This window comes from Clinocottus analis, unplaced genomic scaffold (genome assembly GCF_023055335.1).
Source record: "Clinocottus analis isolate CAN_PGR_092001 unplaced genomic scaffold, fCliAna1.0.p SCAF_3, whole genome shotgun sequence".
NCBI classification, from domain to species: domain Eukaryota; kingdom Metazoa; phylum Chordata; class Actinopteri; order Perciformes; family Cottidae; genus Clinocottus; species Clinocottus analis.
In genome coordinates, this window is record NW_027176042.1 from 10,898,829 (window position 1) to 10,911,886 (window position 13,058).

The 13,058-nt window shown below is 41.7% G+C and overlaps 1 protein-coding gene across 1 annotated transcript in view; it reads left to right on the forward strand.

Annotated features, from left to right (window-relative positions):
* The first annotated feature begins 682 nt into the window (after nucleotides 1-682).
* Nucleotides 683-13,058, forward strand: part of prickle2b (prickle homolog 2b) — a 77,460-nt gene continuing 65,084 nt past the window's right edge. Inside the window, exons 1-2 of the mRNA XM_068595195.1 lie at nucleotides 683-830; nucleotides 1,348-1,433. Of these exons, the coding sequence (XP_068451296.1) occupies nucleotides 702-830; nucleotides 1,348-1,433 (215 nt within the window). The 5' untranslated portion in view covers nucleotides 683-701. The remainder of the gene's footprint in view (nucleotides 831-1,347; nucleotides 1,434-13,058) is intronic.

Here is a 13,058-nt window from a genome sequence, read left to right on the forward strand (position 1 = left end):
AAGTCTCTGCTCTATTCTGCATTTCTGTCAGCCTCTCTCAAGTTTAGGTATGCTCAATGCTGTGGGCTGGAAGCTAGTTATGGACGGATTTCTTTCTATTGAACACACTACCTCTTTTGTGTGGCACTAGGATTGCATGAACTCTAAAGATGCCAATTAAAAACCATAAGTATAATAAAATATAATACAAAAAAACAATCACACAATCTAACAGTGTATTTTTTTAATCAATTAAACAGTGAATAGATGAGTCAAGGTTGCGTTAGGTTCCACTGACTGAGAAGTATTTTTTTTCTAATATATTCATCTTTTCTAACTGAATCCTTTGGCACGATGGCATTTGCTTCGTTGCCTTGGTATTCATATTGAATAATACGGTGGTTATATGAACATAAAGTGTTTGAAAGCATAAAACATGTATTTCCTCAAAGATTACAGGGTCTGCTGTTTGCATTGAGATCCTCTCAGGCTGGACGTCAGCACTCGCCCACACTGGCATTTACCACTTGCATCACTGGTTTTATACAAAGTTTAATTATAGTGTGGTGGCTTTTTTTTTTAGTCCTCTATTGGCTGTGAGGAAACAGGGTGGAGCTGCAATCCGGAACAGCTCCATTCATTAATGAATGGGGTTAATAGCTGAGCATCGCAGGCTGGACTCAGTGCGTTGGGAAAAGTCGAGAGGACATTTTAACAACTGCATGTGCGCTGATCTCTGGTTTCCTCGGTGCGCCATTTGTTGTCGCCAGCAGACGACTGCGCCTTCATCGACCTGCGACCAGCCTGTCATGTTCAGGCGCAGCTATAAAAAGAGAGATTCCGGCAGATCGGTAGGTACTCGAAACAATGTTAAATGTATGGTAGTTTCCATTAACGCATGTTCTCATTTGCATGCGTTTCATTGTTGTTTGATGTAAAGTTTCCCACGTTTTCTGCTCTGTCCTGTTGCTAGGGACATAAGTTACATATGTTATAAAAGTCTTATTAACAGCACAGCTCGAGACATTATAAAGAAGATATGTTCTCTATCTTTCAAACAGTGGCTTGTTGTGTTGAATATATGACATGAAATGCCTTCCGTCACACATTTTTATTTAACTGATGAGGATCCAAATCCTTTTGTTGTTGTAGGTGTCACTGAAATATATGCAGGTGACTTGAATAACTCCACTTCAAAAATAAGTTAAGTTGTCACATAACACTGTTTTGGAAACAATGTAGGTTTTGTAGGGATCCAGGTGAAGAAACTTGTAGAAAGTCTGACATTTCGAGCCACAGGCAGTGTTGTTGTCGGATAAAGCAAGAGACAACTATGACCCGTCATCTCCTGTTCCTGTTCCTCCCCAGCTGATCCCTGCAGATGAGCCACAAAGAGGACAGCCCTGTATCACCTGTGGAGAACAGTGTCCGGGCTTTGCCCTGCACAAATGGAGGTAACGGCATTGACTCCATACACACAATTAGATGGCCACACTGCATGCGCTTCCATGCTGAAGACTGGAGTGCATTTGATATTAAACCACTCTCGCTGACTGATGTGAATATGTAGTCAGCTGAGGCGTTGGTCAATAAATTAGTACACAATGAGAATGATTTGCTGCCCTGCAATAGTGGCATGTAACCCAGCTGTTAAACGCTGCATTAGTAAATAAACAACGACTCAAGGGTTTCTTCTTTGAGGAGCCTTTTCAGATCTCTGGTTCTCTGAATAGAATCAGCCATCCAGACTACTGTGAAGAAACCATTGTTCTGTCCCCGTGTGCTCTAACACAATAGATTTTACCGTAGAGGCCATTCATGCAGCAGGGAGGATTCAAGCCCGCTGCCTTCCGCAGTCACTCTGTCACAATTGGGAGGATGTCTTGAAAAGAACGATGTACTGTAATAAGTGATCCTGCTGTGAAGTGCAGGTGGTTTGGGTCAGTGTGTAAAAGAAAAAGAGTGTGACCAATGTCTGCAACTCCGGAGGAATGCAGTACAAATAGCATCACATATGTTCGAGGAGAGCACTGAACATTGTTTGTTTTTATCAGCTAATAAACACCAATCACTCAGTAACAAAGTCCCTCTATGGCAGTGCTAACTTCATAGAGATGTTCTGAGCGTGGCGTCTCAGTGCTGTTTTGTGGCCGCTGACGCTGCAGTTTTCAGAATCAATAAACCTCAAAGGCACATGATGTTTTGATTACAAATCCTACACTGTAATTGTGGCACACAATAAGCTGCTTGACTTGGTCCAAGCAGCTTGAGGATTACTTTGGGGAGGAGAGGTCCAAAATTGTTAGATTGACAAAACCGAGACAAAATACAATGGTTTAATTAAGTTGTAACTTGACTTACACCTGCTTCATTTTGTAGCACATCAGCTCTCCTCATAAACAATGAACAAATGGCATAAAACTACAGTATTTTGGCAAAAGAAAGTGAGGTCAACCAAAGTGGAGCCAGCTAATTCAAAGTTTACATGGCAGCCATGAATTCTTAATACAGTTTATCTCTTACTGGTAATTCACAATAGAATAATAGGGTCTGAATCATACGATCATCCTGCCTTCCTTGCTGTAAAGCAAACGACGACAGGGGCAACAGCAGGCCCAGGAATGCAGCCCTTTAATTGCCTTTCTTTGCACTCTCACAATGAAAAGTACAGTTTTTTCCCCTCCGAGAGACTGGAGTAAAACACAGACTAAAAGGAGCCCAATGGACCGTTTTATAGTTCCAACAAGGCTTTGTTCCTGAATAGAAGAATTTCCTGTTTTTTCCTCTCAAGAAAAAATAAATGTGTTTCCATGCTAATTTTGGACGATATGGTACTGTAGTAATGTGTTTTGGAATGTGGTGGACTTTCAGCGACCCTGAGGTCAGAGATGGGGAGATGAAGGAGACACATGTGCACATACTGTCTCCTCTGGTCACGGACCAGATGCGGTTTTGACACAGGAAAAACAACAGTTTCAAAAATAAATGTACATATGAACATAATTTCTATTGTAAATATAAAGAGGCATTATGATAAAATCTTCCTGACTGGCTTTTCAGCTACAGCAAATAAGTACACAAGAAGAGAAATGGAAGTGTGGAAACCATCTGATAATTCCAATATGTAAATATTTTCACAACGACGTGTAAAAAGCTAACTGTCGAGAGTTGTGTGAAAATGTTCGGCAAACGCTGCTTTGTTTCTTGTATGTATAATAATGGCTTGTATATCAGCTGTTTTATGACTTCTGGTTTGACTGAATGACGAATGCATAACTATCTCTACCTGATGGAGAGTCATTTATTCTCACACATGCTAGTTGGTCGGTGGCTGCAGCTTCGCGATGTGTTCAAGAGCAACGTTTTGGCCAAGACTCAACAGTGTTACTGGTAATGGCCATAAACTGTTTTTGTATCTCGGTTTGGTTTGTCTGGGCCGTAAGAACAGCCTGTAAGAGCTAAACATAAGCATACACATTTGATGGGCAGTATACATGTTTAATCTCTCTCAAGCTCTTGAAAGTATATATTTCCATACCATTATTTATTTTGGTTTATGCATATTGTTTATCTAGCGCACAGATAATTAATTAAAAAAAAAGTTACAGTGAATGGCACTCTGCTTCACAACACTGTCCTAAAGTTCGCCACACGTTCAACATATGACATACAACATGTGACATGTAAATTCACTGAATTCACTGAAATATTCACAATTCTCTAAATATTAAAGCACTGCTTTTCTCTCTTTACTATTTCTTCTTCTTCCTCTCTGTTTAAGATGTTCCCACCAAGCTAAACTCCTGGGGGGTTTCAGCCTGGTCTTTTATAGTAAGTTGACTGAGTGTGTTACTCCCATTCAGAGTAAAGAGAAGACCCAGTCTAGTGTTGGCTATTTAAAATCACCCAGGCCTACCAAAACATTGGTGTCAGGAATTCACAGTCAGGGTTATTTGACTCAAGTGTGAATGTTAAACACAGTGGCCCGTGTCTGCAAACATAGTGGTCCAAAGTTATTTCCTTGTGACCTAAAAAACATGATTGCAGAAAGTTATCTATGGGGCTGCTTGTTTTCAAGACGCAAGTTCACAGTTGATGGATCTGGATGGCTCTCAGCATGTGGAGGCCCAACATTTAAAGTCGTTGTTCTCCGAGCATCCCTTGAGATCTCTCTGGTTGTGGTGGCGGAAGTTGCAGTGTAGGTATATGTATATATAAATATATATGGACGGTTGAAAGAAGAGTTTCTGTTACCTGACTGCTTTGTGTGCCTGTGTCGCTCAGTAAGCTGAGCCGCTCTGGGCAGGTTGAGCATGTGAGGGGATTCTCCTTGCACAACATGCTCCTCCTAAATTATTAATGTCTGCCTTTTGGCTTGATTGATTTTCCTTGTGGTAAAGAGACTCATTACCAGGCCTATTAGCATGTGTTCTGAGTGTAAATGTGCTACCTGATCGACCCGATCACATGACCCTCTTCTGCCCGATGCCAGCGTGCTTTAGAGCTGCGTCTAATGGGTGCTTAAAAGGTTACACTTGACCTGTTGGTTGGGTTAGGCCAGTCCAGACATGAATCAGACTGCAAAGCAGGATATATGCCATGAGATATTGCCATTTGCTATTCCTTCATTTCCTCCGGCCACTAGCTCAACATACAACTTCATTTAAAGCAGCAGGTTTTGTTCGGGTTGCCAGAGCTGACTGGCGCTGGACAAAGCCTCTCCTTGTGTCCAACAGGGCCTGAGCCGAAACTTTAGCTGGCTAAAAGCAGGAGTGAGAGAGAAGAAAAGAGAAGAAAAGATGCTTGCAGTAGAACAAGAGAGAGTGAGGTTGAGTTTTAACCCGGCCCTGAATGGCTTTCTGACGTCTGTCCCCTCGGTAACCCGGTCCAATCTGCATAACACAGGCCGGCCCCGCTATTCACTGTGTTAACAAGACTGCCTGGCAAATAAAACTGTCAGCTCGCATCGCCATATGAAAGGGCTCTGGCTATTTTGGCAAAGAAGAAGAAGAAGTAGAAGACTCAGTATAAGGTGAGGGAGGGGGCGAGGGAAAAAAGAAGCCATTGGTGGTCGTGGCCACACAATAGAGGCTGGGCTGATTTATTGAACTAGTTTAGTTGAGATAGTTTCCAGAGTTGGAAAACACTCCCGACCCTGCTGTCTTATTCCCCTCTCTGGGCTCGTAGAGCAGCAGCCACATCTGGGATGGCACTCGTGTGGGTCAGGAGGCAAATGACTTGTCAAGCTGGGCTTTTTATTGTGTAAATGGTGTGTTTTGTCTTTGTCATTAGACGGAAATTCATTCGGAAGGAGTTATACTTTGACAGGTCTGCGGGGTCATGTGATGTATAACTGATTTTCACAGATAATGCAAACGCAGAGAGCCCTGTGGAGCCCTGATATAAATCATAGTTTGACCTTTGGGTTCACTGACAGCGCTGGGCTGAACTTGTCACTTTCCATCCCTCTTCTCTTACTCTCCTGGTCTTCTCTTTCTACTGCTGTTTTCTCTCTTGTCCCCCCTCTACCTACTTCCTATTTGCCATTCCACCTTGTTTTTTCTCTCCCTCATCTCATTCTACGTAGACAAACAGCAGCATTACTTCACTGTAACGGTACGGACTCTGTGCAGATCAAGCACAGCTGAACACTACGCATGCAGCCGGCTGAGAGCCCGAGCGGCCTGTCCATCAGCTGCTGAATTCCAATAAAATCCCAGCATCAAAATTCAAGAGCCAGGCTGATGTGACACACAAAAAAACATGCACAAAGGTCAAAGCTATAGAGGGCAGCTGAATTCCAGCAGTATTCCTCATTTTCTCTCTTGCTGTGGTTAAGATTGACTGGGGTTTTAATAATGAGCACAGGTAAAGACCCATTTGCTATAAGCAAGCACGCAATCCCAAGATATTGTCTGCTTTGTACTTTTGTATATCACGACTGTCTGCATAAGAGTGCACTGATTCCTTGAGATGATGTTATTTGGTTTTCTGAATGTAATCTCAGTCATTTATGATGACTCTATTTTTTGTTTTGCCTTTTCAGTGGTAGTAGTTTACGTCTCTCTTCTGTTTGATTTGGTGCGACAGAGCGGCATTGTGTTGGCTGTTATATTTGCTGGTTGTGTATTTGTAGACCCTATCAGGAGAGAGGAAATGATCCCTCTCATCTTGGTATAGATGCAGCTTGTAATTATACACATGTGACACCTCTGGAGCAGAGTGACGGGGTGACCGTGGCGCAGTCAGCAGGGTTGTCCTTCAACCAGAGGATTGGCTGTTCGATCCCCAGCCCCGCTAGCCAGGGTTGATGTGTCCTTAAGCAAGACACTTAACCCTAAAAATTGCTCCCGTAGCTGTAACTACGTAAATAGTTCTGAAGTGACACCTTGCATGGTAGCTCCTCTCATCAGTGTGAATGATTCCTTTGCGAAGCGTCTTTAAGTATTCAGAAAAGCGCTATATAAATTCAAACCATTACTATGGAGGTGCAGGGAGACTTCATGTCTGAAACAAAGATGGACGCGTCAGCAGTGAGCTGTGAGGCATAACAGTGGGTTGTGTCATCTCATCTGCCAGGTTAGTTCCTAACATGTAACAAGAGATTCGTTGCGGTGTTTTGTTGCTCTGCACTTGTCGTAATTGCTTTTGTAACTATCTGTGGCCTCTGTATTGTTGGTGCTGCATGACATGTTTGACTGAAACCATGTGTATGCAGGGTGCAATACTCTCGATGGAATAAAGTTCCATTTTCTTTCCATTTGTCTTGTTCTGTCTGTGGAAGAAATTGTCTTGTTTTGTCCCTGAACAAGCGGTGCCTCATAAGGGTTAAAGAGTGAAGGCTCTTTTCTCACCTTGTTATCTCAGGCATGGATGTTGACTGTACTCTCTCCACTGTGAGTCCTCCTCTTTATATTGAAGCTGGACTATTTAAAGGTCAGTGTGTCAGCTCAATAATTATCCCTGTCATTTAGACTACAGCAGCTATGTATTGTTGTTTTCTTGCTGTATATAGGAGCTATGATATGTATAGTGATGCATTGTGAAGGGGGGAGCTGCTATTTTGATATGACATGAAAAATACTCTTTATCTTTTCAGATTACAGTCCTCTCATCCAACTGCCTTTCTATCTCTAATTGATAATATATATATTTACCTAATTGATTTTCTTTTCAGCTCTTCTGTTCAGTTCTCAGCTGCTCTCTGGTGGCGAAGTGCACAAAACTGACCGGCAGGAGGCAAACATAACAAAATGTGGCTCACTGAACTCCAATAGTCCCTCTGTGGAGTCCAAGATGAGAACTGTCACACAAGAGACCGTGCAGCAATTTAATTCAATTTGATTCCATTTCGGTGGGGTGAGGTCGTGTTTTTAGGTATTGTCTAACCAATAAGTCAGGGGTAGGGCATATGATGCACAACAGAGATGAATGCCAACTAAACATGTGAATAATAAGCTACTACTATTAGCATACATAAAGGCTCAGCCATCCTTTTAATGATGTGGTGGCAACAGGGTGACTGACTTTGTCAACAGAAAAACATTTAAGGATGAATGCCACCACATCATAAGACTACAGTTCAGCTGTCTAAGCAGACAAAAGACTAAAATAAGCATCCACATTACAATTCACAATCAAATCTACAATAACGCCTTCATTTGCATCAGGTGTGTCACTGTACTTGAGCAGTTTTGAATAATTCACTGTGTTATCTAATCAGACCTAACAGACTCTTTCATATAGTCTGTGAGTTTTATTGACAGCTGTGTAATGTTTGCTGGCAAATTCTGCAATAAGGCAATAGCTTTACTCTGATCCACCGCTCCAGTATCTCCCTGCTTCTCTTATCAAGGTCATCTCTAGCAGGTGCTCATGCATTTGCATTAAGACTGATAGGCATCAGAAAAGTCCTTTTAGTCGCTCACAAAATAGTGTGTGTGTGTGTGTGTGTGTGTGTGTGTGTGTGTGCTTTCTTTCTTCTCACATTAGCAACAATTATAGAAGGTTTTGCTACCTTAAAAATGCCTGTGAGAGGAACATATAACTTGAATTTAGGTGTCAAAACTCTGAATTGAAACACTATACAATTACACGTTTACAACTGTTTGTGACCTTGTACCGCTTAGAGCTGGTTTTCATTCTTCTCACATTAGCAAATCCCAGATCTCTCCCTGACCTGTGTGCTACCGATGCTAATTCACTCAGATTTTTTCCCTGGTGCTGATAGATGCCTTAATGAAGGCTTAGCGAAGCTGCCTTTGAACTGTCTCCGGAAAAAAAGGGAGGCCGGCTCACTGCCGTCATATGCAGAGCAAGTGAGCATTTACTGTGCTCAAGCTGACAATTTCTACCCGCCCACCCTAGTAATAGTTCACTCATGTTATCCTCGCTTCTGCTGTTCATTACTTCATGTATTTTGGCTAGGGAAATTTTCAGCTTTGGACTTCAGAAAGCTGATATCATTGCTCTCTAAAGCTCGTCTTTGTGCTTTGAATGTAAGCCAATCTTCCATTAATTGTGTAAATCAGACATTCATTTACTGTATGTTACTTAAAACATGTGGTGCAGGCCATGGTAACGCACACTAACACTCTACAAGCTCTTTTTGTTTTTCTGATGCAAAATCGCATTTACGCCCATGTTGTGTTCACTCCATTTATGATCCCCCAAGTCTTAACAGCTACATGCTAACTCCTGCAGTTTCTACAAAACACACACTTTGTGGCTTTGTAGTATTGTTGACGAGTCGGAGCTTTAACTAACAATTATTGTCATTATTAACAAAAAAATTTTTTTTTAAAGTATCGATATCACAGAGCCTGGGGTCAATTGACACCATAAACTCATAATTATCATATTTTATGTACTACATCAAGTGAGAAGTAGGGTCATTTTCTCAGACTTCTTTGCAATGATATTGAACCGGAGGAGTCGCCCCCTGGCTTCAATATTTGCTACCCTTTTTTTAGATAAATGTCATGGCAATCCATCCAAAAGAGTTTAACATATTTCAGTAAAAAAAAAAGGGCTCCAGACTCACATAACAACGCTAGCATCCTTCAAATATTAGTATTTTTAAAAATAATTTTTCTTTCAATAAATGACTTTTTTCTAGATCTAAACGATTGTTTAAATCTCTATTTTGTTCACAATGAATTATCTGGGTGACGACTAATCACTTAAGTCCCAAATCAATTCAGCAGTGGGTACAGGGAAGATTGAATTGGTGGACAAATGAAAGCATTATGAAGGAATGTAATATTTTGTATTATCTACTTTCTTCTTACAGTTAATTGTTTTCCCCTCCACTGCTAGTTTGGTCTAATATATATATATATATATATATATATATATATATATATATATATATATATATATATATATATATATATATATATATTACATTTTATTCTGTGCTCATTCATTAGGATTGTGACATCACTACATCCACCTCAAGTCGCTAACCTTTCATCCATGCGCACCCTTCTTTTTTCCTCCCTGCCTTCATCATCCAGTTTAGACTTCCAGCCCTGTGCAGCGAGGTTTTAGCAGTGCACCACTTCAAAGACCTCTTTGATTCTCTCCTCCTCTTGTTTTATCCCCCCCCAGTTCTCTCTGTCCAGCCACCTGTTCCCATCCGGGGAGTGTGCGTCGAAGTGAGAATCCTTCATCAGAGTCGTAGCAGCCGTGTGGTTTGAACACAAAGTCCTTGATGGATGTCATGTGTTTGGAAGACCTCCCCTCAGTGGTGTATGGGAATTTTGGAAAAGAGTGCCCTGTTTTAGGTTTACGATTGTAGCAGCCAATAGAGGTCAGCATTGCACAACAGCATTGTAGTGCCTTATCCCGATTGTCATCACTGTATTATGTGGTTAATGCATTAACTGGAGTATCGGACTTTCAAAGGAATGAATGGATGAATGACAAGAAATGCTCAGAGCTACTGGGCGGCAATAGTCATAGATCCTTACTTTGTTTATTAAGTTAACCTCATAAGTTAGTGGCATGCTGACAGTTTCTCTCTGACTTCCCCATTACTTTAATGACTTGTCCTATTTTCATTAAAGACCCAAACTCCCAGTGGAACCCACAGCCTCATTTGCCAAAACTGCCATGGGAGCTTAATGACTCTGCAGTGTTAAATTATTTGATTGGTTTATTGATTCTGCAAGCCTACTGATTATTGGTTGACTTAAGTGGCACGTTGACCTGAGAGAACTGATTGTTCTTGTCTCCGAAAGGGTCCAGAGAGACACTGCATCAAACAGCACTGGAGAAAAAACAATTCAATTCAGTCAATTTTGTATAGCCCAAAATCACAAATACAATATTTGCCTCGGAGGCCTTTACAATCTGTACATATAACATCCCTGTACCGGGACCTCACATCGGATCAGGAAAAACTCCCCCAAATAAAGATAGTAAAAACCCTTGTACAGGGAAAAAGGGAAGAAACCTGAGGGAGAGCAACAGAGGAGGATCCCTCTCCCCGGATGCACAGAAGCAATAGATGTCATGTGACCAAAATGAGCAACTAACAGAGTTACAGCACATTACATGGATGTAAAATAATTTATTCATATAATGAGTAGTAGGCATGGACCACGGTCCAGATAGCCACGGTCCATGTCAGCGGAAGAGGTAGAGCGGAGGAGGGGCATTAGCGGGCCATGGTGACCGAGGCGGGACCTGCTCCAGACACAGCTAGGATCCATGGCAGGGGGTGAGGGTGGTGGTGGTGTGGGAGGGAGGGAGCGGGGGTTAGGGCCAGGTCTAGACAGCCACGGTCCATCGTTGAATGCAGGACCGGTTCCAGACAGCCACAATCCAAGGCGGGGGCCAGGACCAGCTCCAGACTGCCAGGGTCCATAGAAACTTGAGGCGAGGAAGCGCACAGGCTCCCGGAAAGGAGTAGAGTTAGAAATGTGCACGACAGAGACAGTAATTTATCCAGAAGGAGAGAAAGAAGAGATGAAAGGAGAAGAGAGATGAGAAGGATTTTAAATACAATTCTAAATCTTACAGGAACCAGTGGAGAGCAGCTAATACAGGAGTAATTAATACACGAGTTGCAGCATTTTGGATTCACTGAAGAGACCCAAGGCCTTTACCTGAGCAGCCTTAATAAGGAGTTACAGTAATCTAGTCTTGAAGTAACAAATGTGTGGATCAACATTTCTGTATAATTTTGAGACAGGATGTGCCTGATTTTTTAAATATTACGTCGGTGAAAAAAAAGCAGTCCTTGAAGTGTGTTTTATTTGTGGATCAAAGGATAGATCCTGGTTAAATAAATGGTGTTGGTAGATGCCTAAGCAATGCCATCCAGAGACACTATATCATTAGATTATTGAATAACTTCAGTCTTATTTAAGTTCAGCAGCAGAAAGTTAACACAAGGCTTATTTGCATTGATGGAGCACCTCAAGACCAAATGTGTCAGCTGGAAACAACTTGTAAAGTGTGTGTGTGTTTAATGTTATTTCCATTTGCTGTATTGCATGCTTGTCTTTTTTTACCCAATTTAACTCTTAAATCAATCGACTCAGCTTTGAGCCTTACATATTCCTCTTATCCACCATCTCTTTCGCTTATATCCTCCCCTGCCTGTCTGCCTGTCTGTCTGTCAGTCTGTCTGCCTGTCTCTGTTTGTGATTTGTCGTCATCTGAGGAGTGGGCGAGGTGTCGTCTTAGTTCTGCTCACAGCTCTGCATGAGTCAAAGCTGTCTCTAATAGGCTGGATGAGCTGTGATGCCGTTCCTGTATCCGTTCAGCTGGTTCACTGACACTTTTTCTTCGGTGGGTATTTGGTGTTTTTCTCCAGCCCATGCGTCGATGCGTTTGAGTGTATGTGGATGTATTAATAGCTGAGAGGCTCTTAAGTGAAGCCTGTAGACCACGGATGAGAGAGTAGGCTGGCTCCCATTGCCAAGCTGTACAAGTATCTATCAACTGATCTGGGTGCAGAGAGAATGGAGGTGGGCAGAAAGAAGGAGATGAGAAAAGACTCTGAAGCGTGGCCAGCTTCGTCTGATAGAGGCCTGCAGTAACACACTGCCAAACTGAGACATTCGGTCAGCACACACAAACCAGCAAACAAAAAAGGAGACCATTTCAATGACTGGTTGTGCTGGGTGATGTGTTCACCCAGTGTTCATCTGAAAGAAAGTTTTGAATATTAATTAAAAAACGCTTTGGTTCTGCTCATTTGTTAGAGCCCAAAAGATTGCAGATGTTTTATGTCAATGTTATACTTGAGAGTTTAAAATATTTGATTGTGATATATTGATGTTTTGCCACATGTGGCAGATGTCAATGTCGGTCGGGCAGGAGAAATGAATTGCCATTTTAATTTCATACAGGTAGTCGTGTTTTAATGGATTGGCACACATCATATTGGCATGTATCCTAATAACTTTGGTGATCCCTTAACTTTTCCTAAGATTGACTTCTGAAATTGTCAGTAAAATGTCTTTTTGATGGATTGACAGACAGTCATGTTACCCAAAGGATGAATTGCAATAACTTTGCTGATTTTTATTTTTTTGAATGTTTCACACAAATCAAAACAACGTCCTCGTCTGCATAAGCTGTACTTTGTGTTTGGTGCTAAATGTTAGCAAATGTGAACAAGCTAACATCCTAAACTCAGGTAAACATGGTAAGCGTCATACCTGGTTAACTGTGAGCATGTTAGCATTTAGCTTCAAGTCTGCTTTGGACGATTTATAGGTCCAGCTCTACTTTCTGCAGCTTCCCCTTTTTTTAAATGTTGTTGTTTTCATTTTGTTTCTTAATTCTATACTAATACAGTTCAGATTGAAGAGATGAACTATGTGCCAGGGTTAAACTCAAACACACAAATCACATTTTCACGGTGCATGCTGTAGCTAGTTCAGACAGGCGGATTTAAAGTAGCATGACATGTGCTTTTAAGGCCTGTGGTTTGCAAGGAGACTGCGTAGGCCCAGACATTGAGTCATTCTGGATTAAGATGGATGGAAATGGGAGCCAGTAATGCTGACACCTGACAAAGGTACCTCAGCAAGCGGATAGAAGCCATCATCACCCATATT